The 22,746-nt window shown below is 40.3% G+C and overlaps 1 protein-coding gene across 17 annotated transcripts in view; it reads left to right on the top strand.

Annotated features, from left to right (window-relative positions):
* nrxn3a (neurexin 3a) overlaps positions 1 to 22,746 on the top strand; it is a 651,034-nt gene that overhangs the window by 401,119 nt on the left and 227,169 nt on the right. For 16 of the 17 annotated variants that reach the window (XR_013493311.1, XR_013493310.1, XR_013493309.1 and 13 more), the window contains 2 exons: positions 16,989 to 17,192; positions 19,160 to 19,186. Coding sequence is in view for 12 of the 17 variants with exons in the window: in XM_078174853.1 (XP_078030979.1) it covers positions 16,989 to 17,192; positions 19,160 to 19,186 (231 nt within the window). In the remaining 5 variants the exon portion in view is untranslated. The remainder of the gene's footprint in view (positions 1 to 16,988; positions 17,193 to 19,159; positions 19,187 to 22,746) is intronic. The other variant, XM_078174850.1, reaches the window with a different exon arrangement.

Genomic DNA, 22,746 nt, shown 5'->3' with positions numbered 1-22,746 from the left:
CATTTCAAAAGGCTGTGGCTTGAAAGTGGTGAGAGATAAAGGCATACTGTAAATGAGAAAAATATTCATCATGACCCAAAGTTTGTCATGGGATTAAATTAACTCATCTAATTTGCATATTGTAACGTCACTAGGCGGCGGCCATATTGGATTTCATACATCTCAGTAAAACAACATTTTGAACATATTTACACAGTAAATTTATTTTGTTTTGTGTTGTTTTTGTTGTCTCTTCCTCAAAATAAAGGAAGAGGAATCTGATGGGAATAAATTCACTCATCTAATTTGCATATCGTGACATCACTTATCCATACCTACAGCTACAGAAAGCATTCAAACATCAAAACGTTCAGCTCTGTAAGGATTTTCTGATGTTTGTGGCAACATGTTTGATATTTCTAAATAATTCACAGTGACGACATAAGCTGGGGGCCGAAACGGGCGCGAGTGCAAGGTCCCGCCAAACGCTGCTTGCAGCTTTAATTTTTGTTTGTTTTTGTTTTCAGTTATTTGGCAACTTGTTTCTGATGCCAAATAAGATAACAGCAACTCAAGCACATTGAGAGGGTTATAATATGGTGAGCTGCAATGTGAGGTCGTGTGCAAATAAAATACATAATAGTAAAATAACATTAAAATACAGGAATACAGAATAAAAAAAAAATAAAAGAGTCACAACAATAGTAAAACAGAATCAGTTTAAGAAGGCCAGATGATAAAAGTGAGCTTTAAGAAGTGATTTAAAAGAGGACACTGAGTTTGCCTGCCTGAGATCTCCAGGCAGGGCGTTCCACAGCCGAGGGGCTCGGGCAGCAAAGGCCCGGTCCCCTTTAGTGACCAGTCGAGTTTTGGGTACCTGTAAGAGGGCCCCACCAGAAGATCTCAGGCTCCGGTCAGGTTCATAAGAGTTTAGCATGTCACAGATGTAGGCAGGAGCCTGACCATGTAAGGCTTTAAAAATGAGCAGTAAAATCTTAGAATCAATTCTAAAACTCACAGGTAACCAGTGAAGGGCAGCAAGGATTGGCGTATTGTGGTCACTTCTCTTGGTACCTGTTAAAAACCTGGCAGCAGCATTCTGAATCAACTGCATTCTTTAAATATTTCATTTACTAATGCCAGAGTAGAGTGCATTACAATAATCTAGCCTGGATGTGATGAAGGCATGGATAACCTTTTCTAAATCAGCATGAGAGAGGAAGGATTTAATTTTTGTTGACTGTCTTAGTTGGGAAAAGCAGGACTGCAACACCTTGGTAACCTGAGCATCAAAAGAAAGTTCTGAATCAAAGATGACGCCCAGGTTACGGGCCTCTTTGTGAACGTTGCTGGACAGGACACTCAGACTAGAAGATAGAAAATCTATGTTGTTTGTGCTGGAGCAAGCAGGGGTGACGAGCACTTCTGACTTTGAGTCATTTAACTGCAAAAAATTGTTGGACATCCATTTTTTGATGTCAGCAAGACAGGACATTATGCGGGAGACATCAGAGCAACCAGGTTTTAAAGGGACATACAGTTGGGTGTCAACTGCATAAAAATGAAAGTTGACATCATACTTCTGAATGATTTTCCTAAAGGGTAGTATGTAGATTGTAAATAAAAGGGGTCCTAGAATGGACCCCTGCGGGATCCCGCAAACCAGAGGAGCACTGGCGGAGGAGGAGTCACCGAGCATTACCGAGAAGGACCTATTAGGTATGAAACAAGCCAATCGAGAGCCACATCACTGATACCAGCAAAGTTTTTCAAATGGCTAATCAGGATACCATGATCCACGGTATCGAAAGCTGAGCTGAGGTCAAGGAGAATTAAAATTGAGTACTGGCCTGAGTCACTTGTCAGCAATAGGTCGTTTGAGACCTTGACCAAAGCAGTCTCGGTACTGTGTAGAGAGTGGAAGCCAGATTGGAATTTTTCGAAGAGCTGATTGTTGTCCATAAAAGAAATTAGTTGCATAAAAACATTTTTTTCTAAAATCTTGGATAAAAAAGGAAGCTTTGAGATAGGTCTAAAATTACTCAAGACAGAAGGATCAAGGGACGGCTTCTTTAAAAGAGGGTGGACAATAGCATGTTTAAAATTTGATGGGAAGATACCTGAAGTGAGAGAAGAATTAATAATAGCTAAAATATCTGGACCAACTGCCTGAAAAACTGATTTTAAAAACCAGGTGGGAATGCAGTCGGAGGAGCAAGTGGAGGATTTAGAAAGTGTGACAGTATGTTCCAAGGTTGAAAGAGAGATTTCAGAAAAATGTGAGAAAGTAGAGGCCGGACAACAGTCATCAGGAGTCTTTCTGCCATTGGTACTGAACTGTTGCCGAATCACAGATATTTTGTCACGGAAGTAGTTTAAAAATTCTTCACATCTCTCTGGAGAAGCATCAACTGGTTGGTTGGGAGGGGGGCAATAACAGAGTTTATAGTTTTAAAAAGAATTTTGGGATTACCCCTTTGCTCAGCAATAAGATTGGCAAAATAGTTGTTCCTTGCCACTTTGACTGCGTGCTGATATCTGGCCATAAGATATTTTAAGGAGACAAGGGAGGCATCAAGCTTGTCTTTCTTCCATCTCCTCTCTGCCTTTCTTCATTGTCTCTTAAGGTTCCTTAAGTCCTCACTCATCCAAGGTATGAAAGAGGGTTTTGGCCTTTTGAGTCTGACAGGCACTATGGAGTCTAAAATGTTCAAGCAGGAGTTGTTAAAAACACAGAGACGTTCCTCAACGGTAAGATTCTGTTCATCAGGATTTAAAGATCAGCTTGAAGTAGTAAAAGCTTGTGAAAAGTGATGAGTATAGCTGGAATTTAGGGGGCGGGAGCGAATCAGAGTGGTGGGTTTGGGATCAGGGCAGAGAAATGGAACCGTGAAAAGCACTGTGTTGTGATCAGATACTGCAAAATCAACTATGTTCACATTGTCCACAGAGAAACCATGTGAGAGCACAAGATCAAGCGTGTGTCCTTTAACATGGCTAGGCTGCTTCACAGATTGAGATAAATTAAAAGACTGTAGAAGATTAATAAAATCAGAGGCAAGTGAGGATGCAGGACAGCACACATGTATATTAAAATCACCTAAAATAAGAACATTGTTGTGCTTTAAAATAATGTCTGATAAAAAATCTGAAAATTCCTGTATAAAACCAGAGATAAATTTGGGGGGTCTGTAAATTGAAACACATAAAATAGGTAATTTATCCCACATGGTTGAGCTTCCGGTGATGACGTCGACGGAGTGAGACGTGTCCCGAGAGTGCTCCTCAGTCTAATCCTTTAATTTAAAATTTAACCCGCTTTAAATTGTACAAAGACACACAACTAACCTGTTAAGTAAGCGATCAAACCGCAAAGTTAAAAAATGACCAAGGAAAGGTGCAAAAACAGCAGCAACTAAAACAATATTTAGCTAACAACACAGAAGAAGCTAATGCTAGCCCACTCCAAGAAGACAGCTTGGCTGTGCTAGTTGCGGAAAAGTTGGAGGCGGAAAACGACAATGCCCAGGCCGAATCTGCTACTCCTTGGGCACAGAAGATTATCTTTGAGCTTGGCTCGGTTCAGCAAAAAATAGAGGAACATCTACCGGCAATACAAGCCACAACGACCAGGATTGAATCGGAGCTGTCTGGCCTAGCCACCCGTATCACCCAAGCAGAACAGTGCTTATCGGAGGTGGAAGATCAACTATCACCACTTGCAGCTAAGTACAAGGCGCTCGAGGCTTCGACAAATGAACTGGTGCAAAAAGTGTATTATTTGGAGAATTATTCACGGAAGAACAATTTACGTATCATCAACATCCCAGAAAATATGGAAGGGTCAAACATTAAAACCTTCACAACTGACCTGCTCAAAGCCGTCCTTCAGATCCCAGCTGACCAACCGGCACCGGAGCTGGAGCAAGTGCATAGGCTGGGCACAGAGAGAGGGCAAAACGAAAAGCCACGCATCATCCTCCTCAAACAGGTCTGGTTCGAAGATAAAGAAAAGATCCTCAGAGCCTCACGTAAGAGCAAAGAACTTATATTCAAGTCACAAAAGTTCTTCATATTCCAAGATTATTCAGCGGCGGTGTCAAGGAAGAGAATGGAATATAATACCATCAAAGCTGCGCTGCACCAGTGGAATATTCCCTTCAGAGTGCTGTTCCCGGCCCAACTACTTGTCAAGATTGGACCGAAGACATACAACTTCGACACACCGACCAAAGCCAAACAGGAACTCTCTCACCTGTTACCTGACACTCGCTACTGAACTGATATTGCGGATCACAGCGCAACACATGAGTTTGTTTACAACAAGCGGGAGCCCCGAACATGAATAATAATAACACATTTCTTTTGATTAACAAGCTCCCGACTTGAAGGGAAGTAAGTGTCTCCCACAAATGTTTTCTTTCTTTGCCATAAAGCCGAGGGTGTCTTTGTTTTAATTTGCCTCCGAACTGATACAGCGGATCATAGTGCGAGATTATGTGTGTTTGTCTACAACAAGCGGGAGCCCCGAACTTGAATAATAATAACACATTGCTTTTGGTTAACAAGCTCCCGACTTGAAGGGAGGTTAGTGTCTCCCACAAATGCTCTTTTTTCTAGCCATAAAGCCAAAGGTGTCTTTGTCTTAATTTTCAGCTTTTTCATTGTTACCAAACTATAGTTTTAGTTAAGAAATTATGATGGTACTCCTGTTATATGTCTGCTTTTTTGATTAATAGATGTGTATAAAGTAGTTTGGGAAAGCTACCATAAGGGTTATTTAAAATTACTCTTTACTACTGGGGCTGCACTTAGGTTGACCTGTTCACACAGCAGCATTGGCGGATAGCCTCTGGGTTCTAGTTTACGTTTTATTTTGGAGCCAGTTGGTTCATTACTATATAGTCTTTTGCTATATCCTCTTTATTTTTTATAATTTTTTCTTCACTACTGAGGGTCTATATTTCATAACTAACATCTGTGAGCTGAGTTGTTGTAAATATGGGAAGGGGGCTAGAGATGGGACAACGATGTGGGCCATTTGTACAATAACTCCCGGTACCTAAAAATGTCAAATCAAAAAAATAGTCAAAACTTGAATAAGGTACCTGTCTCATGCTGGAACGTAGATGGTCTGAACAGTCCCGTGAAGCGTACGCGTATTTTGTGTCACTTGGCAAAACTTAAATCAGAAATAGCATTATTACAAGAAACACACCTCACACAAGCAGAAGCTGGTAAATTGAAACAGAAATGGGTCGGGCAGGTTTACCACTCAGGATTCAACAGCAAAAGTAGGGGAGTAGCAATATTGGTACATAAAAAAACACCTTTTGTTCTTAAAGGTTCCATTGCCGACCCCGAAGGCAGATACATTATTATTGACGGTTTACTTTACAATGAGCCAATAGCTATTATTAATGTATATCGTCCAAACATAAAAACTGCCTCCTTTTTTAATTTTCAATTTTCAATTTTATTTATAAAGCCCAATATCACAAATCACAATTTGCCTCACAGGGCTTTACAGCATACGACATCCCTCTGTCCTTAAGACCCTCACAGCGGATAAGGAAAAACTCCCCAAAAAAAACCCCTTTAACGGGGAAAAAAAAACGGTAGAAACCTCAGGAAGAGCAACTGAGGAGGGATCCCTCTTCCAGGACGGACAGACGTGCAATAGATGTCGTACAGAACAGATCAGCATAAAAAATAATTTTAATGTCCTTAACACTATTATCCCACAATATGCAGGTAAACCCATTATAATGGCTGGTGACTTCAATGCTGTCCCTAACCCCAAATTAGATAGAAGTACTAAACCCCTTCCTTCAGACCGATAAATTACTGATGCTCTCACTAATCTGTGCAAAAATGTTGGAGTGTTTGATGTGTGGCGATTACTAAATAGGACAGAAATTATACTTTCTATTCAAACCCACACAAATCTTACTCCAGAATAGACGCATTCTGGGTGTCCCAAGAAATACTCTCAAATGTCTGGAACACAGAGATTCATAACATGATATACAGTGACCATTGTCCCATTACACTAGCATTTTCCCCTTCCCTTCATCATATCAATTCCTCCATGTGGAAATTGAATACTTCCTTACTCTTAAATCATAAATTGATAGAAATGATTAATACTGAAACTCAACACTTCTTTTAAACAAACACGGAATCAGTTAATTCATTTGCTACGGTATGGGAAGCATATAAAGCTACATGTAGGGAGTGGCTTATTAGCTTTGCTAAATAACCAGAAAAAAGAGAGATCCAAAAAATTAGCAGAATATACTAATAAATTGTCTGCACTAGAAACAGCCCACAAAGCAAACCCAACTAATGATCAGCTATATACTGACATGCTGAAAACCAGGTTAGTGATAAAGAATTTAATAAATAAGAAGACAGAATTTGATTTATACCGCTTAAAAACAAAATATTTTGAGAATGGAGATAAGGCCAGAAGATTATTGGCCTGCAAAAGGCGAGGACTTCTCGTCTAATTCCAGCAATTAAATCAGATAATAGTGAAATATTAAAGTCCCCGCAAGACATCAATACAAGATTTAGGGAATACTATAAAACATTGTTTTTTTCCCTGTTAAAGGGTTTTTTTGGGGGAGTTTTTCCTTATCCGCTGCGAGGGTCATAAGGACAGAGGGATGTCGTATGCTGTAAAGCCCTGTGAGGCAAATTGTGATTTGTGATATTGGGCTTTATAAATAAAATTGATTGATTGATTGTATTCTTCAGAGGTCAACCCAACTCCTGAAGGTTTGGAAAGGTTTTTCAGTAAAATAAATTTGCCAACCATATCAACTGCAGATAGAGAAGAGCTTGAAAAACCAATATCTCAAGAAGAGATTCTCACCTCCATCAAAAAAATGACCAGCGGCAAAGCCCCTGGTGATGACGGGTTCAGCATCAACTTTTATAAAACATTCTCATCTAAGTTAGTTGACAAGCTACAAAGGGTTTTTAATGAGGCAAAAGAAAAAGGCCACCTACCCGATTCAACAAACTCCTCCCTCATCACGGTGCTATTGAAACCAGATAGGGACCCATTACAATGTGGAGGTTACCGCCCCATTTCACTTCTTAATTCAGAAAGGAAAATATACGCAAAAATATTTGCAAGAAGACTAGACAATATTTTACCTAAATTGATCCATATTGACCAAGTGGGCTTCGTAAAATCCAGACAAATTGCAGACAACATGAGAAAGCTAATTCACACAATGAATTACGCCAACTCAACACCTGATCTAACAATTGCGGTGTCTTTAGATGCAGAAAAGGCATTTGACCGCATTGAATGGTCCAAATTTGGTCCAAATTTCATTAACTATATCTTAGCAATATATTCCAGTCCCAAAGCTAGAATAATCACAAACAACATTGTCTCTGAAAATTTTGAACTCAGACGCCTCAGGGTTGCCCTCTGAGCCCTATGCTTTTTATCTTGTCTTTAGAACCTCTAGCCGCACTAATCAGAGAAAATCAAAACATTAAAGGAATTTCAGCCCCAGTAACGGAGATAAAAATAAGTCTATTTGCCGATGACATTTTATTAACACTGTCAGACCCTCCAACATCTCTTAAACATACTCTTGAGACTGTGAAAGAATTCGGAGCCATCTCGGGATATAAGATAAATTGGGATAAGACTCAGGCTTTACCTTTAAATGTTCATTGCCATAAGTCCCTTATCGCTAATCTTCCCCTTAAATGGTCGCCCAAAGGAATGCGCTATCTTGGGGTATCTCTGAAGTCCAATATAAATGATATTGCCCCTTTTAATTTGAATAAACTCCTAATTCGAGTCAAAGATGATATTGAAAGATGGAAGTCTCTCCCTTTAACCATTTGGGGCAAAATAGATAGTATAAAAATGAATATCATTCTGGGGATCATTTTTCTTGTGGCTGCCATCCCCCTCCCCTTTGATAACTGTTTTTTTTTTTAAAGAGATAGATGCAATGCTCAGAGACTTCATATGGAACAAAAAAAAAACCTAGGATAAGCCGTAAATATGTGGACAGGGAAAAGGGAGGCCTTGGCCTTCCAAATGTGTACAAGTATTATATGGCATTTAACTCTAGATACCCCCTTAAATGGGGCTATGGCTCTGACTTGAGGGACACAAAATGGGAAAGCATAGAGCAGGAAGTTTTAGATGGGTTAAACGATAGGATCACATTACAAGGACTGTGGTATGCCCCCTTTTGTAAAAATATTGATAACCCTTTGATCAAGTTTTCGTGCTCCATAGCTAAAACATTCCAGAACATGATCAATTTTAAAAGCAGCAATTCTCCCAGGGTTCCACTTTGGAATAACTACAGGTTCACACTGAATGGCCGGCCACTTAGAAATGAGGTCTGGGATTCCAAAGGTATCAGAATTCTAGAAGACATAATAAACCAACATGACAGAAAACTGAAAATATTTGAGCAGCTTAAAGCTACATATAGTATTGAAAATGAAGATTATTTAAAATACATGCAAATAAGGTCACATTTGACCAAATATTTGGGTGAAGCTGTAACTATACCCAGAGTGAAACCGAGTCCAAATTAGAATTAACAATCAAACAGAAGGTCAAAATTGCATCGAAGATGTATAAACTTATAAATAATACATCAGGAGACAAATGGAAAGCGGTTCAAAGAAACTGGGAAACAGACCTAGATATATCATGGGAAACTGAAGAATGGGACCATATCTGGAAAACATTACAGTGTTTCCAAATCGGTAAAGAATAAAATGATTAATTATAATTTTGTACATAGGATATATTTTACTCCAGTTAGATTATATAAGATGGGTGTATCTGAGTCTGATCTCTGTTGGCACTGTAAGCAAGATAAAGGTACCTTCTATCATATGGTGTGGGCCTGTACTAAAGTAAAGGCATTCTAGGACAAGGTTACTCAATCTCTGGGAAATATCATGAGCACTACTGTTCACTGTGATCCTGCATTGTGTCTCTTGAATTACACCTCTGAAAGGAATTGGTCCAAACATGACAGACGGATCCTAACAACTGGATATATGACAGCCAAAAGACTGATCGCAACAAACTGGAAGGATGCAAACAAACTGATAGAGGGACAATGGCTGCATACTTTTCTTGAGACTATTTCCATGGAGGGAGCGGCATCCAATCTTTCTGAACTGTATAATGAAGAGCAACAAGTGTGGAGGGACATAATGGACACTATTTGTAAAATACCTACATTCCCTAGATTCACGAGATATGCCCCTTGTGCCACATAATTGGCCCATTAACATCCTGGTAACGATGAATTGACATGTCCCCTGCCCTGATTAGACTATCACCTATAGCTTCATCTCAATGAGATAAACATGACCCTCTGGTAGTTTCTGGTAGAATATGTGTGATGTAATGTCCTGTTAAAAACAATAAAAGTTCAAGTTAAAAAAAAAAGAAACGGTAATTTATTTTTTAAAATGAATCCAAGGCTCTTAAAGGTGGAAAAATGACCTAGAGAAAGTGGGGAACAGCTAAAATCATTACTATGGATAACTGCAAGTCCCCCCCACCCCCCACCCCGCGGCCAGTCAAACCTAATAAATAATCTGGGGGGGATGACTCAATAAGAGGTGAACAATCATCAGGGTTAATCCAGGAGTCAGTGACAATGAAAAAGTCAATTTTGTTTACCAGGGATCTTACTTTTAGTAGGCAGAAATGCTATGGTTCATCTAGAAGACTGCTATCGTGAAATTCCCAAATAACAAAGCATGAGGCCCATATGTTTTTAGTATTGAACTTTGGAAATCATATTTGTCAAATGTTGCCCCGCTAAGTCTATGTTAAAACATTCAAAAGAAACCTCTGTACTGCCAAACTTCCTCCACCAGGCAAATATAGCCATTATACTGAAAAAGAAGAATGCTTTAAATAGAAGACAGAATAGAATGGTAATAGAATGGAAATTTGATATTCAGCACACTCTTAGAAATAGAAGTGCTAAGTAGAACCATATAAGGTTCTTTGGCTTGTCCTCATAGGAGAACCCTTTTTTGGTGCCTGGTAGAACCATCTGTGAAAGGTTCCACCCAAAACCCCCCATGAGAGGTTCCACAAAGAACCCTTATTGGGGGTTCTATCCTGAACACCAACATGACAGATACACAGTCCAGGCACATCAGGCCATCCTCAGCAGGTGAATTCATGGTGACATGGTAGAGGGGGAAGAGAAAAAAGACAGTTAGTACCATCAATCAAAGGTACACTTACTACAGCTGATGAAGCAGTAAGCCATCTACAAACAACAAAGTAATGTATGGTCCAAAGAGAGCAGTGTATGTGTAAGTCTGTAAGTCAATATAAAATAGTCCACCTTTTACCATAAAAGTCTTTAGCTAGAGTCAAGATGTTGAAATAATATATTAGATTCAGCTTACCTTGATTCTCTGAAGTTGCTGTTCCTCTGTTACATCCACCTTCTGGTTGCACACAATGTGTGAACAGCAATCACTACTGATATGTCACACCTGGTTTTTAGGGAGGGGCAGATCATGTGGTGCAATATGTAGGGAAACCAGCTCTCAGCTCCCACATACTAACCCAGTAGGGCAGCCAGCTCCCAGGCACCACACACCAAATCCCAGCCTTTCCCCTGGGAGACCAGGGTTCAATTCTCGGCATCAACACCCTTCCACACTGTAGCCTTCTATTCCCACCAGCCCTCCCACCATCCATAATAAAGGAATAGTTGATAAGGAGGGTCAGCTGCCCACTCTCCAAAAAGAAAATACATTTAGGGCATTTTTTGGGCTCATGAGCTCCTCCCTCCAGAGGTTGAAGTTACAATGGTTAAATCAGGATGACCCGATAGTCGAGTGGTTAGGTCACATACCACATAGACACAAGTTCTCTAAGCACTGAGTCCCCGGTTCAACTCCCGGCCGGCCGGACTATTTGCTGCATGTCATTCCCCTACTCTCTCTTCCCTACATTTCCTGTCTCTCTCCACTGTCCCTGTGCAATAAAGGCATACAATAATTTAAAAAAAACAATGGTCAAACAAAACTAACATTGTGACTCAGTAGTTAAGAGCACAGCAGTGCTATTTCGAAGACTGAGGGTTCAAGACATGATCTTCCCACCAGAGAGCACATCATCTAGCTACATTTTATATATGCACTGTATTCTTAGCCACTCTTTATAAAAGCAACAGTTAAGTATTGTCTTCAACAGACAGATCCCTCTCAGCTCAGCCCTTGTCGCTATGGTCTCTGCAGTCTACAACAGCTATGCACAGTGTATCTGACATTAGAGGGACTAACCAATTAACATATTGGGCTCTAGTTTCCCGGTGCGGCACAGGGTGGTGCAGGGTAGCGAACCCCGCACAGAGCTAGTTTTGAACAGCACACCCTGAGGCACACTCAGTTTGGTAGTTTGGCAGGCCGAGGTGCGCTGAGATGGGTGTGGTGGCGCAGCAGGGGGAGGTGTCGACAGATGCAGCTTGGTGCAGTGACAGTTTTGTGCCAAAAGGCTTCACCGAAGGTGCGCTAAAAGCTCGCCAGCTTTTAGCGCCAGGTCTACTGTCAGCGCAGGTGGAGCGCAGCCAGTGTAAGCTGAAGTTTGGCTGACCGGCGGACAGTGCGCACACATCACCAGAACCTCACAGGCAGGTTTCCAGAATGTCAGGCACATTAATAATGCAATAAATACCCCCCAAAAAACACTATTCAATGCAACTATCTGCAATCAGCACATAAATGTATCTCTATATCGTCTGTCCCGTCACATGTGATGTCAAATCAAAGGGGATTGGCACCGTTTGGCATGTTTGGCACGCGTAATGGAAACCCAGCTTGATTTGATTAACACAGCTGGACACTCGGGTGAAGAGAGGAGCAGAACTGTCAACTGATCACCACCTGGTGGTGAGTTGGATCAGATAGTGGGGGAAGACGCTGCGCAGACCTGGCAGGCCCAAACGAACAGTGAGGGTCTGCTGGGAACACCTGGCGGAAGAACCTGTCCAGATGATCTTCAACTCCCACCTCCGGGAGAGCTTCGACCGCGTCCCGAGGGCGGAGGGGGACATTGACTCCGAATGGGCCTTGTTCCGCTCTGCCATTGTCGAGGCAGCTGTTGCGAGCTGTGGCTGCAAGGCCACTGGGGCCAGTCGCGGCGGTAATCCCCGAACCCGCTGGTGGACGCCAGAGGTGAGGGGAGCCATCAGGCTGAAGAAGGAGGCCTACAGGGCATGGTTGGTCTCTGGGTCTCCGGAAGCAGCTGACGGGTACCGGCAGGCCAAGCGGAGCGCAGCGGTGGCAGTTGTGGAGGCAAAAACTCGGGCGTGGGAGGAGTTCGGTGAGGCCATGGAGGAAGACTATCGATCGGCTCCAAAGAGGTTCTGGCAAATCGTCCGGCGCCTCAGGGGGATAGGCGGCAACTTGCTCACACTGTTTACAGTGGGGGCGGGGAGCTGCTGACATCAACTGGGGACATTGTCGGGCGGTAGAAGGAATACTTTGAGGAGCTCCTCAATCCCACCAACACGTATTCGAGTGAGGAAACAGAGACGGGGGTCTCGGGGGCGGGTCATCCAATTTCTGGGGCAGAAGTTGTTGAGGTAGTGAAACAACTCCGAGGCAGCGGAGCCCCAGGGGTGGATGAAATTCGTCCTGGATATCTCAAGGCTCTGGATGTTGTAGGGCTGTTCTGGCTGACACGCCTCTGCAACATTGCGTGGACATCGGGGGCATACCCATGCTTTCAACATTCCTTGAAGAACTCTTTGTTCCAAAAAGGGTTCATTGGATCAAAAATGTTCTTACTGGAACCCTTAGTGTTACAAAGAACCCTTGAAAAACCCTTCCTTCAAAAAAGGGTTTTTCAGAAGCAAATGGTTCTGGATAGAACCTCAGCCCTTCAAGAAGAACCCTTATTTCTAAGAGTGTTCCATTCTTGATAATAATGTTCAGAATTTATATGTATCCATAAATTGATATATTTAACAACACTACTTGCCAGTCAAATTAGAGTAAACCCAGATTATAATACAATCCAAATGCATTAAACAAACCACCAACTGTCACTTTTTGTGAATGACATAACATGTCTAAAATGTCTCTTCCTCCTTTGTTGCGTTTAATTGATACTTTTGGAAACCTTTCCGAAAACACTATTAATTGGAAAAAGATTTGCTCCCAGTAGTTTCTCTGCTTAACAGTTTTAAAGGCATTGGTGCTTTACTGACTCTCCTTAACTGTATGATATGTCACTCATAATCTATCACAGCAAAGTAGATCAGCCGCCGGACATTAAATGTTGCCAGTGTGTGTTGTGCTTTTATCAATGTTTTTTATCAATCTAAGCTTGTGTAGTCAACCCTCTGTTATGTAGCATTAAATTATCTACCTAGCTAATGTTAACAGCAAGACATTGTTGTCATAAAAACCAAACCCACAAGCAGCATGTTATAAGCAAAAACTCTATGTGGACAGATCTCCTAAAGTGGCCAGAAGATTAGAAAAACATCTGTAACAATGGCAGTAAGCTAACTTTATAAGAGGTTAAAGTTAGTTAAAAAGTGGTTTTGGCCTCCCTCATTTTAATATATTACTGGACTGCAGACTTCAGAGTTTTGTCTCTGGCACAAAATGCTACTGGCATACCCAACTCCAATAAGTACACAGCTTCTTGGCTAAAGATCAAAGAGAAGGCCTGTAGGTATTTCTTCCTGTGCTTTGAACAATCAAGTCAAACAAAAAATTCTATCATACATAACCAGCCCTGTCGGCCCAACTGTTTAAGAACATGGAGGACAATTCACCCATTTCTGGGATGATTTGCCCAAAGTCTACATGGAACGCCCTGTCTGCAAAAACAATACTTTCCCTCCAGGGCCCTATTTCAGAAAGCAGGATTAGTGAAAACTCAGAGTATGTTGAGCCTAAGATGAGGGAAACTCTTGACTTTTCCATTTCACAAAGCCAGTTCAGCGTAACCCTGAGTCAGTTACTATGGCAACCTGCTGGCTTGCAGGTTTGCTTCATCTAAGCCTGAGGCTGATCGCCCGCTGAGCACGTAGCAGGAAGGAGAAACATTGCGTGTCCTTTTGTGAATTAAGTCTGGGCACAGTTTATTCAGAGGCGGTGATTAGACCCTGTTTTTCTCCCCAGAGGAGTGTCTATATGAAAGATACAATTTCACATCACACTCTATTATTTATCTTAACAATCTGTTCCACCCACATATATCAAATATTACGCATCATGGATTTACATTATCACGGGGGCTAATTTTATGCGTTGCCCTTTGATTCTTCAGCAATGACAGTTTTCTTTACAACATCAGAGACACTGAACACATCAGCAAGACAGCGGTACGTCGGGCCACGAGAAAAGTGACTTTGGCTCTGAAAAGACTTTTGCCCATTTTAGTGGTTTTCCCTGGGTATAAATCAGAGAGGATTATCAAATAAAAGTTCCACAGGGCAGCGGTAGTTTAGTGGATGGAGCGAGCACCCTGAGGGTTCAATCCCAGCCGGCAGTCTTTTGCTACATTTCTTTCCCTCTCTCTCCCCCCTTAATGCTATGCTGTCCTGCCATTAAAGGCAACAAAAGCCCAAAAAATAGTCTTTAAGAAAAAAGAGGAATTCCACAGAACTGCAGATTTGTCAGTTTTAATAAGAAATTGATCTATGCGGATACATTATGCAGTGATTTATGAATACTTTTCGTATATGTAAAGATTCCACAGTGTAATTGTCTCAATTATGGGATTCACATTCCCATCATAGCTCCATCTGAGAATAAAGGAGATTACGTGAATACGAAGTCATTTCACAGCAATTCAGCAATTCAGTTAACCTCAGTCTAATATTGACAGAATGAAAGTCTGGACAATATCTTTGTGTCTGATTTTGAGTTGCTGCCCAGTGCATTTGGGCTCCATCAGATTACAGCTGAATATCAGGATATAGAAAATTATGTTAAAATATATGAACACTGTTAAGATAAAAAAAAAAAACAGTTCTATATTTTCTGTATATTAGACACGCTCATCACATCACATTACATAACGTCACTTCACATTACCTATTAACATGCCCTATAGTGTTTTTTCCATCACACCTCACTCTTCATTCATGGTCATTAAAATCTGCGATTCAGTTGGCATGAAATAAAGTGGCTCTGCTTTTAACTCCGCTTTCTGCCATGATAATCATGGTAACTGCACTCCACTGATAATGGCTTGTGGTGCTCGCCATTAACAAGCTTCCCTCAGGCTGAACATACTTAGAGTTGATTGAACTGATTCTGATCAGCTGTTCTGAAACCGAAAACTCAGTCAACTCGGAGATCAGGAGTAGGCTCAGAGATGGTTGAGCCTGCTTTCTGAAATAGGGCCCAGGATAAGATGATTCCATTTTTTTTCTGCCTGGAAAGATAACATTGTCATAATCAGAGATTTATATATTGACTGTAAACTGTCATTCTTCCAACAATTGCAACAGTCTTATGGCCTACCATCAACGTACTTCTTTACATACTTTCAAATAAGAAGTAAGGACTCCATTCTGAAAATATGCCTGAACACACCATACTTCACAGCGTTGTTTGCCATGATCCTAACAGTAACAGGCCAATCTCTTCTCCATATTCATCTTTGCAAGCCCCTGTTGTATAGTCTGATGGTAAATTAAGGAATGCTTGGGTAGAAGAGTTGGGTACTGAAATCACTAATGACACATGGAAGGAAATTCTTATGTAGACAGACAATAGAGCTATACTGTAACTGTTAGACATTGACTCATACAACTCAGGATAGTTCATAGACTCCACAACATAAAATCAAGGCTCTATGCTCTATAGCTTAGCCTGTCCCCACTGTGCAATAAGTGTAAATAGAATACAGGTATGCTTGAGTCTAATAATCAATTGTTTGCATCTCACTGTAAAAGCCTCCTGAGTACTTAACTAAGGACTGTTCGTGCCGAGTCATTTTGTAAGAGCAGCAACTAATAATATAAATGCTGTAACTATGCTAACACAGACAAAATATCAGAGATTTCATTGTTTTGTCATCATTTCACTTGAAGGAAAACAAAGTAGTATGCAAATTAAAATGTTGACCTGATGCTGATAAAAAGTCAGAGGATCACCAATGTTATTACCAATTATTCTCTGGGTAACATGACAATCTATGCAATTGTTGTTGAGATATTTCAGTATAGACATATAGGCTGGATTAGATAGTGGGCAAAGGGTTCTCTAGACCCTAGGCTTTCTGTGCATTGGATGGTGTAGCAACTATATCGTTGAAAACAGCGACTAATCGGCTAAGTAGGCTCTTAACTGTGATGTGTTAAAAAATATCCATAAGTCCAGATAAGTTTTATGGTGTTTTTTTAACAAAAGACTGACAATAACTCTATTGGAATAACTCAGGCAAAACAAAATGAGAAGTCAATCAACAGAAAATACTGGAGCCAAATTCATCTTCTTTGTTTCAGTGCTGCCACAAGAGTAACTGTACAGATAAAATAATGTGAAATCACACCCCCATGCCTATTACAACTACCAGAAGTGAAAGTGACCAAAAAACATGTACACCTAAACAAAGCACAAACAACAGAGGCTAAATACACATATTGGCTCTTATAGATGTTTTTTGCTTATTCAACTGAAAATTACTTTTGAACGGCCTAAAATGGAACCTGCTTCATTACCTGGTTACCACCTGATGTATCTCAGTTACCACACAGCAAACCAAGGAGTACTGTATACCACAATAGGAACACATGCGTGGGGGTTTAAAAGGCCCCCCAGCAGGTTCATCCTGTCATGGTCAGGATCAAAGTGGTGGACCAAATCAATGACATTGTCAGCCCTAAAGGGACTAGCATGACTAACTGAATATGTGCATAGATCATCAAGTACCAGCTGACATATATTGACATAAAATATGGCTAACATCTCTTTATGCTTCTGACTTTCTCACACAGAGGCTTCCATCCTCTCCTATGATGGCAGTATGTATATGAAGGTGGTGATGCCAACCATCATGCACACTGAAGCTGAGGATGTCTCCCTGCGTTTTCGCTCACAGCGGGCTTATGGCCTCCTCATGGCAACCACCTCCCGAGACTCAGCTGACACACTCAGGCTAGAGTTGGATGGGGGTCGCGTCAAACTCACAGTCAACCTAGGTATCGTATGCCCCCCGCCCCCCCACATCTGCCTCCACATCTCCACCTTTACCGTTGAGCGGTGACTTCTCCTCCCCTTTCATTTCTATCTTTTTGTGCACAGTCTTTTCATAAGTTACTCATCACTATGTTCCCTTTAAGGTCTCTACAAACTTTAGAACATAATTAAGAGAGTTTTTATCTTTTATGCATGGGTGTTAATGCAGTTTGTGTACACAGATAACCACAGACTGCTTACTGAATACAACTATTTACACGATAACAGCTTAGGCTACACTATCATAACTTCTCTTTTTCAATGGAATACATGTCTGGCCCATCTTTGAAACAGACAAACTATAGTCATATCCATATCTATGTTTACAAAACTTTTGAGACAGTCACAGCACAATAAGCAGAATATACATTATAATGTACAGATACTGGGCTTTAAAGTTTGGTTCCCAATAAAGTCCTTTTAAAGAACAAAGTGTGCTGAGACTCTCTAAGAGGTGACTGTCACCAACTATGCCCAGTGGTCTTCAGTCCATAATTCAACAGGACATTAGAAGAAACTATTCTTGTCTCTCTCTAACCTCATTTTTCTGTCTGACATTAAGTAATTTCTCTGTCACCTTCCTGTTGTTCTGGGTGGTTGTGTTCTTAGCTAATGATGGTATCTTTTCTGTAAGTCTATATTTTTCAGTGTTTTGTTTTTATGTTTACCTGTCAACTCCATTTTCATCATGCCTTGTCAAAAGATGGTATTCACCCCTTCAAAGGCCTTAAGCCTGCGGCCCGTCAGGCGAACAGCCCGAGAACAGAGCCCAGCAAAACCTACAGCTGGCTGCAACCCCAAATACTTTCAAACACGTTTAATATAATATGTCAAAGATTAAAAATGAGTCACACACCTCAATTTATATTTTGCATATGCCCAGTAAAAATCATAAAATATAAGATTAATGTTGATATTAGCTGGTTTGACAATCCACATGTAGATAATTCATTCACTGATTATATAAATTCATGTAAGTTATATTCTAGATTTCAGTCAACATGCTCATGTTGTGCAGCTCAAATTCTCTTAGCTTGTCTGTTAATCTGTGTTATCTCCTACAGAACATTTGTAAAAGTCTTAATATTTTTAGATCCACCCTCTGATGTAGCTTAGTGACAGATCTAGGCATAGGATAGTACTCAAGATGTGATGATTGGGGTTCCTGTGCCTCTGCATGGTGCTGGTGCTGATTGGATCGTGGCTGTTTGCTCCCACTTTTCTGTTGCGGTTGACGACACATGAAACCACCAGCCACATGGTGACCAACCCCCACTGTCTTCACAGCTGTCTACAGCAGTTATTCTGGTCTCAGTGGGACTGTTCAGATATGATTCTGATTGTCTATCACACTATTGTTTTAAAATGTAATAAACAGTTTGTTGTTTTAATGACGAATCAAATTGAATCAGACTTTTCAAAGATCCATGGCTCTAATATTGATGGCTACTACCACCTTGCTGGTGCAGAGGTTTTGGAGCCAGAGACTTTGACTTTTTACATCTGCATATTTAAACCTAAGGTGGAACAGTCAGTGTTTGGTTGGAAAACTCATGTAGCTGGTACCACAAGCGGCCATTTTACTGTTAATACTGTGCCTAAACAATCAATCAATATAAACTCTGGTAACAAAAGAGCATAAGCTCTAGAAAAGCAGCTTTTTATCATCCAGCACATTTTTATGACAAATCCATGCATTATCCTTTGTATTTTGAATTATATTTTTGGAAATCTTTAAAATCTATATTTTATTTTATGGTAATTTATTTAGATTTGTTATAAAGTTAACTATAAATACTAAATACTGAATAAAATGGCTGCCTTCCTGCATGTGTACGTCCCCGGAAGGGTGGACTTTTTGTTTTTGGATGTCTGCAGCAGTAACCTTGAAGGATGCAATTTCATCTGTCATTTATTCTTCCCCATCTAGACTGTATCAGGATAAACTGTAACTCCAGTAAGTTAACACTCAAGTTTCATTTTGCTTTCTATATTGATGGTATGTTGATGTTAGTTTGTTTTTGTTTGTTTATTTTTGTTTTTTGAGTTTAAGGAAATGTGTTTTCTGAAATGGGAGCCCTGCTTTGCCCTGCACTTTCTCTTAATCCTATCATGTGGAGGATCAGTTTGTTCAGTTGGTTTGACTTCCCATAATTGAATGGTAACCATCAGAATACCCACAGTCAAATAAAATGAGTGGTGATTTGTTTTAATTATCAGACATATCTTAACTTCTTTATAAATTAACCATTTTATTTTCTGCTGATGATATAATTGTCCCATTCTCTATTTGAAATTAAAAATAAAAACATTCTTACACCATTTAGTCTTGTAAAAACAGTAGTAGCACTATATATTGTATTTTCTCTTTGCCATAGTCCCAACAAAGAGAAATAACATCATGAGGACACATTCTGAGTGAAATGAAGGGAAAGTTCCACATTGATTTTTGGGCATTGCTCAATACCAAATGATGCCTACAGAAATGAATTTGAAATGAATATGTTAAAACATGATGATATACATTACATGTGTGGAATTGACATATAGTGTAGAAAAATATGTGTATATATATATATATATATATATATATATATATATATATTATTTTATTTATTTATTTTTTCAAAATCAAAGACACTTCATGGGGAAATTTGAAAGTCAGGAAAACCTAATAGTTTACAGTAAGAGATCAAACATTTATACCTGGTGGAATTCTTAGATCATTTTCTGTAACCATAGAAAAAAACATGTTTGATGCTCAAAATGTTCTGATGGAGGACCTCTAAATCACCCGTTTCATATATGTCCCCCACAGTATTGACAGGAATCCTATGCCCTTGTCTGTAACAAAAAGGTACAATGTTAAAATGTAAGGTTTGATTATTAACCTTAAGCACCATGCATGTTAATGCCAAATAACCGATAACTGATTGATGGTGTACATTGTTATAACAATGTTTCACACAATTGGATACTTTTCAGTCAGACCCTTAATGACAAATTTTAGTTAGGTCATACTTAATTTCAAAATGGACTCCACAACTATGCAAAATATGCAGAATAGTTCTTTACTGTTACTAATATTTGACAGCAAATGTATTATGATTTCAGGTTCTACACATTTTACACATTCTAAGTTTAAGATTGTTGATTCTGTTTGCACCAACAAGCGTGTCTGCTGCTTAACAACCTAAATGTGTTTAAAGTGTTTCAGTTGGGTAGCAGCTTTCAGACTGTCACAAATAACTACAAACTGCTTTTACTCATTATAAGGCCATGGAGATCTTTTCCTTTACATCTATATCTATCTACATTTCTATCAATCTATCTGTCTATCTGTCTATCTATCTATCTATCTATCTATCGTGTAGTGAGTCTTTTCTTGAGTTGAACGTGTCTAAAACCAAGGACATCATCATTGACTTTACTGACTTTAGAAGGTCAGTGCTCTACCCAAAAGGCCCGGTGGAAAATTGAAAAAGCATAAGTATCTGGGTATATCCTACTGGTAGCTGAGCTTCCAACCAAATGTAGAGAAAATGAACAATTTGAATGTGTGCAATACAGTGATGACTCTGTTCTACAGATGTTTCATTGAGTCTATTCTGTCCTTCTGTATTGTGGCATGGTTTGGGAACCTGAATCTGGCAAATAAGAATAGGCTTAGCCAGTTTATCAAAGTGGCCAGAAAAGTTATGGGGGTGAGTCAGCTGCAGCTCTCTGACCTTTTACTATAAGCAGGTCCTAAGGAAGGCCCAGGCCATATTGGACTCTCCTGATCACCCATGCACAGGGAATCTGAGCTCCTTCCTTCAGACCGTAGAGCGTTCCTGCTCAGATAGTTGAAGAGTCTCTTTTGTTTGTACAGCAATTAGTAGCCTGGATTTGCACGTAATCTCGGCACCTAAGCAATTTATGGATTTGGCATTTAGCTGTTGCTTGCAGTCTCTTCATTTGAGGCAATCACACATTTGTACTGTTCTTAGAAATCAACAACTTCACATTACAGTGACCATAGTAACAATAGAAAACATTGCATTGCAACTATTTTCTGGCAAGGCCTAAAACAATCTTCATAATAATTAACAACTAAAGATTATTTACATTTACTGAACAGAGACTATAAAAATAAAAAGCACATTTCATGCTCGAAATGTGATCTGTCTAGATTGTTGCATTATGTGATTATGTTTTTTCATGATGAATAATAATAACAATAATAATAATAATGATACATTTTATTTGTATAGCGTTTTTCAAAACACTCAAAGACTCTTTACAAAACAGAAAAAACAAGATAAAAACAACATAAGAGCAGCAAAACACAGTTAAGAGATGGAATCAGGATTGAATGCAAGCCTGAACACATGGGTTTTGACCAAAGATTTGAAGGAGTTTAAGTCTGTACAGTTACGGATGTGTTGGGGGAGAGAATTCCAGAAGGAGGGAGCAGCAATAGAGAAGGCTTTGTCCCCCTAGGTTTTGTGCTTGGTCCTGTGTGGTAGAGAGAGGAGATTTGCATCAGAGGAGCGGAGACTTCGGGAGGGGGTGTGATGGTGCAACAGGTCAGTGAGGTAAGATGGGGCCTGGTTATGGAGGGCTTTGTAGGTGAGGAGAAGGACTTTGAACTGAATGCGTTGGGGAATTGGGAGCCAGTGGAGGTTCTGGAGGACGGGCTTGATATGGTCGCGGGAGCGGGACTGGAGATGGGCAGCAGAATTCTGGATGTATTGTAGTTTGTTGAGGACTTTAGAAGATGAACCATACAGAATGCTATTGCAGTCATTGAGTCTGGATTTTATGAATGCGTGAGTTTCTGCAGTGGAGAAGGTGAGTGAAGGGCGGAGCCTAGCTATGTTTTTTAGATGGAAGAAAGCGGTTTTGGTGATATGATTAACATGTGGTTCAAATGAAAGGTTGTTGTCAAAAGTGACTCCAAGGTTGCGTAGATGTGGAGATGAGAAAGTGTAGAATTTGTAACATTAAGGCTGAAATTATGGATGGTTTTAGTAAGGGAACTGGGGCCGATTAGGATCATGTATGATTTGTCACAGTTGAGTTGTAGAAAGTTAGTTTGCATCCAGGATTTTATTTCAGTGAGGCAATTTTCAAGTGTGGAGCAGATTGCTGTAGTGATGGATTTGGTGGTGATGTAGATCTGGTCGTCGTCAGCATAGCAGTGGAAATGGAGGCCATATCGGCGGATGATGTTACCAAGCGGGAGGATGTAGAGGATGAAAAAGAAAGGACCAAACACAGAACGCTGGGGCACGCCTTGGGACAGAGGAGCGGTAGAGGAGGTGCAGTTATTGATATGGATGAATTGCTGTCTGTTGGAGAGATATGATCTGAACCAGGAGTTAGCCATGCCAGTGATGTTGCAACAGGTTTTAAGACGAGAGAGGAGGGTGGAGTGGTTAATCGTGTCAAACGCAGCAGTGAGGTCAAGCATGATGAGGATGTTGAGGTGTCCAGAGTCAGCGGAGAGGAGGAAGTCGTTGGTGACTTTGAGAA

Source organism: Epinephelus lanceolatus, chromosome 15 (genome assembly GCF_041903045.1).
Source record: "Epinephelus lanceolatus isolate andai-2023 chromosome 15, ASM4190304v1, whole genome shotgun sequence".
Classification (NCBI taxonomy): domain Eukaryota; kingdom Metazoa; phylum Chordata; class Actinopteri; order Perciformes; family Serranidae; genus Epinephelus; species Epinephelus lanceolatus.
Note: the sequence above shows the minus strand (reverse complement) of the source record. Positions and strands in the feature narration are given on the sequence as shown.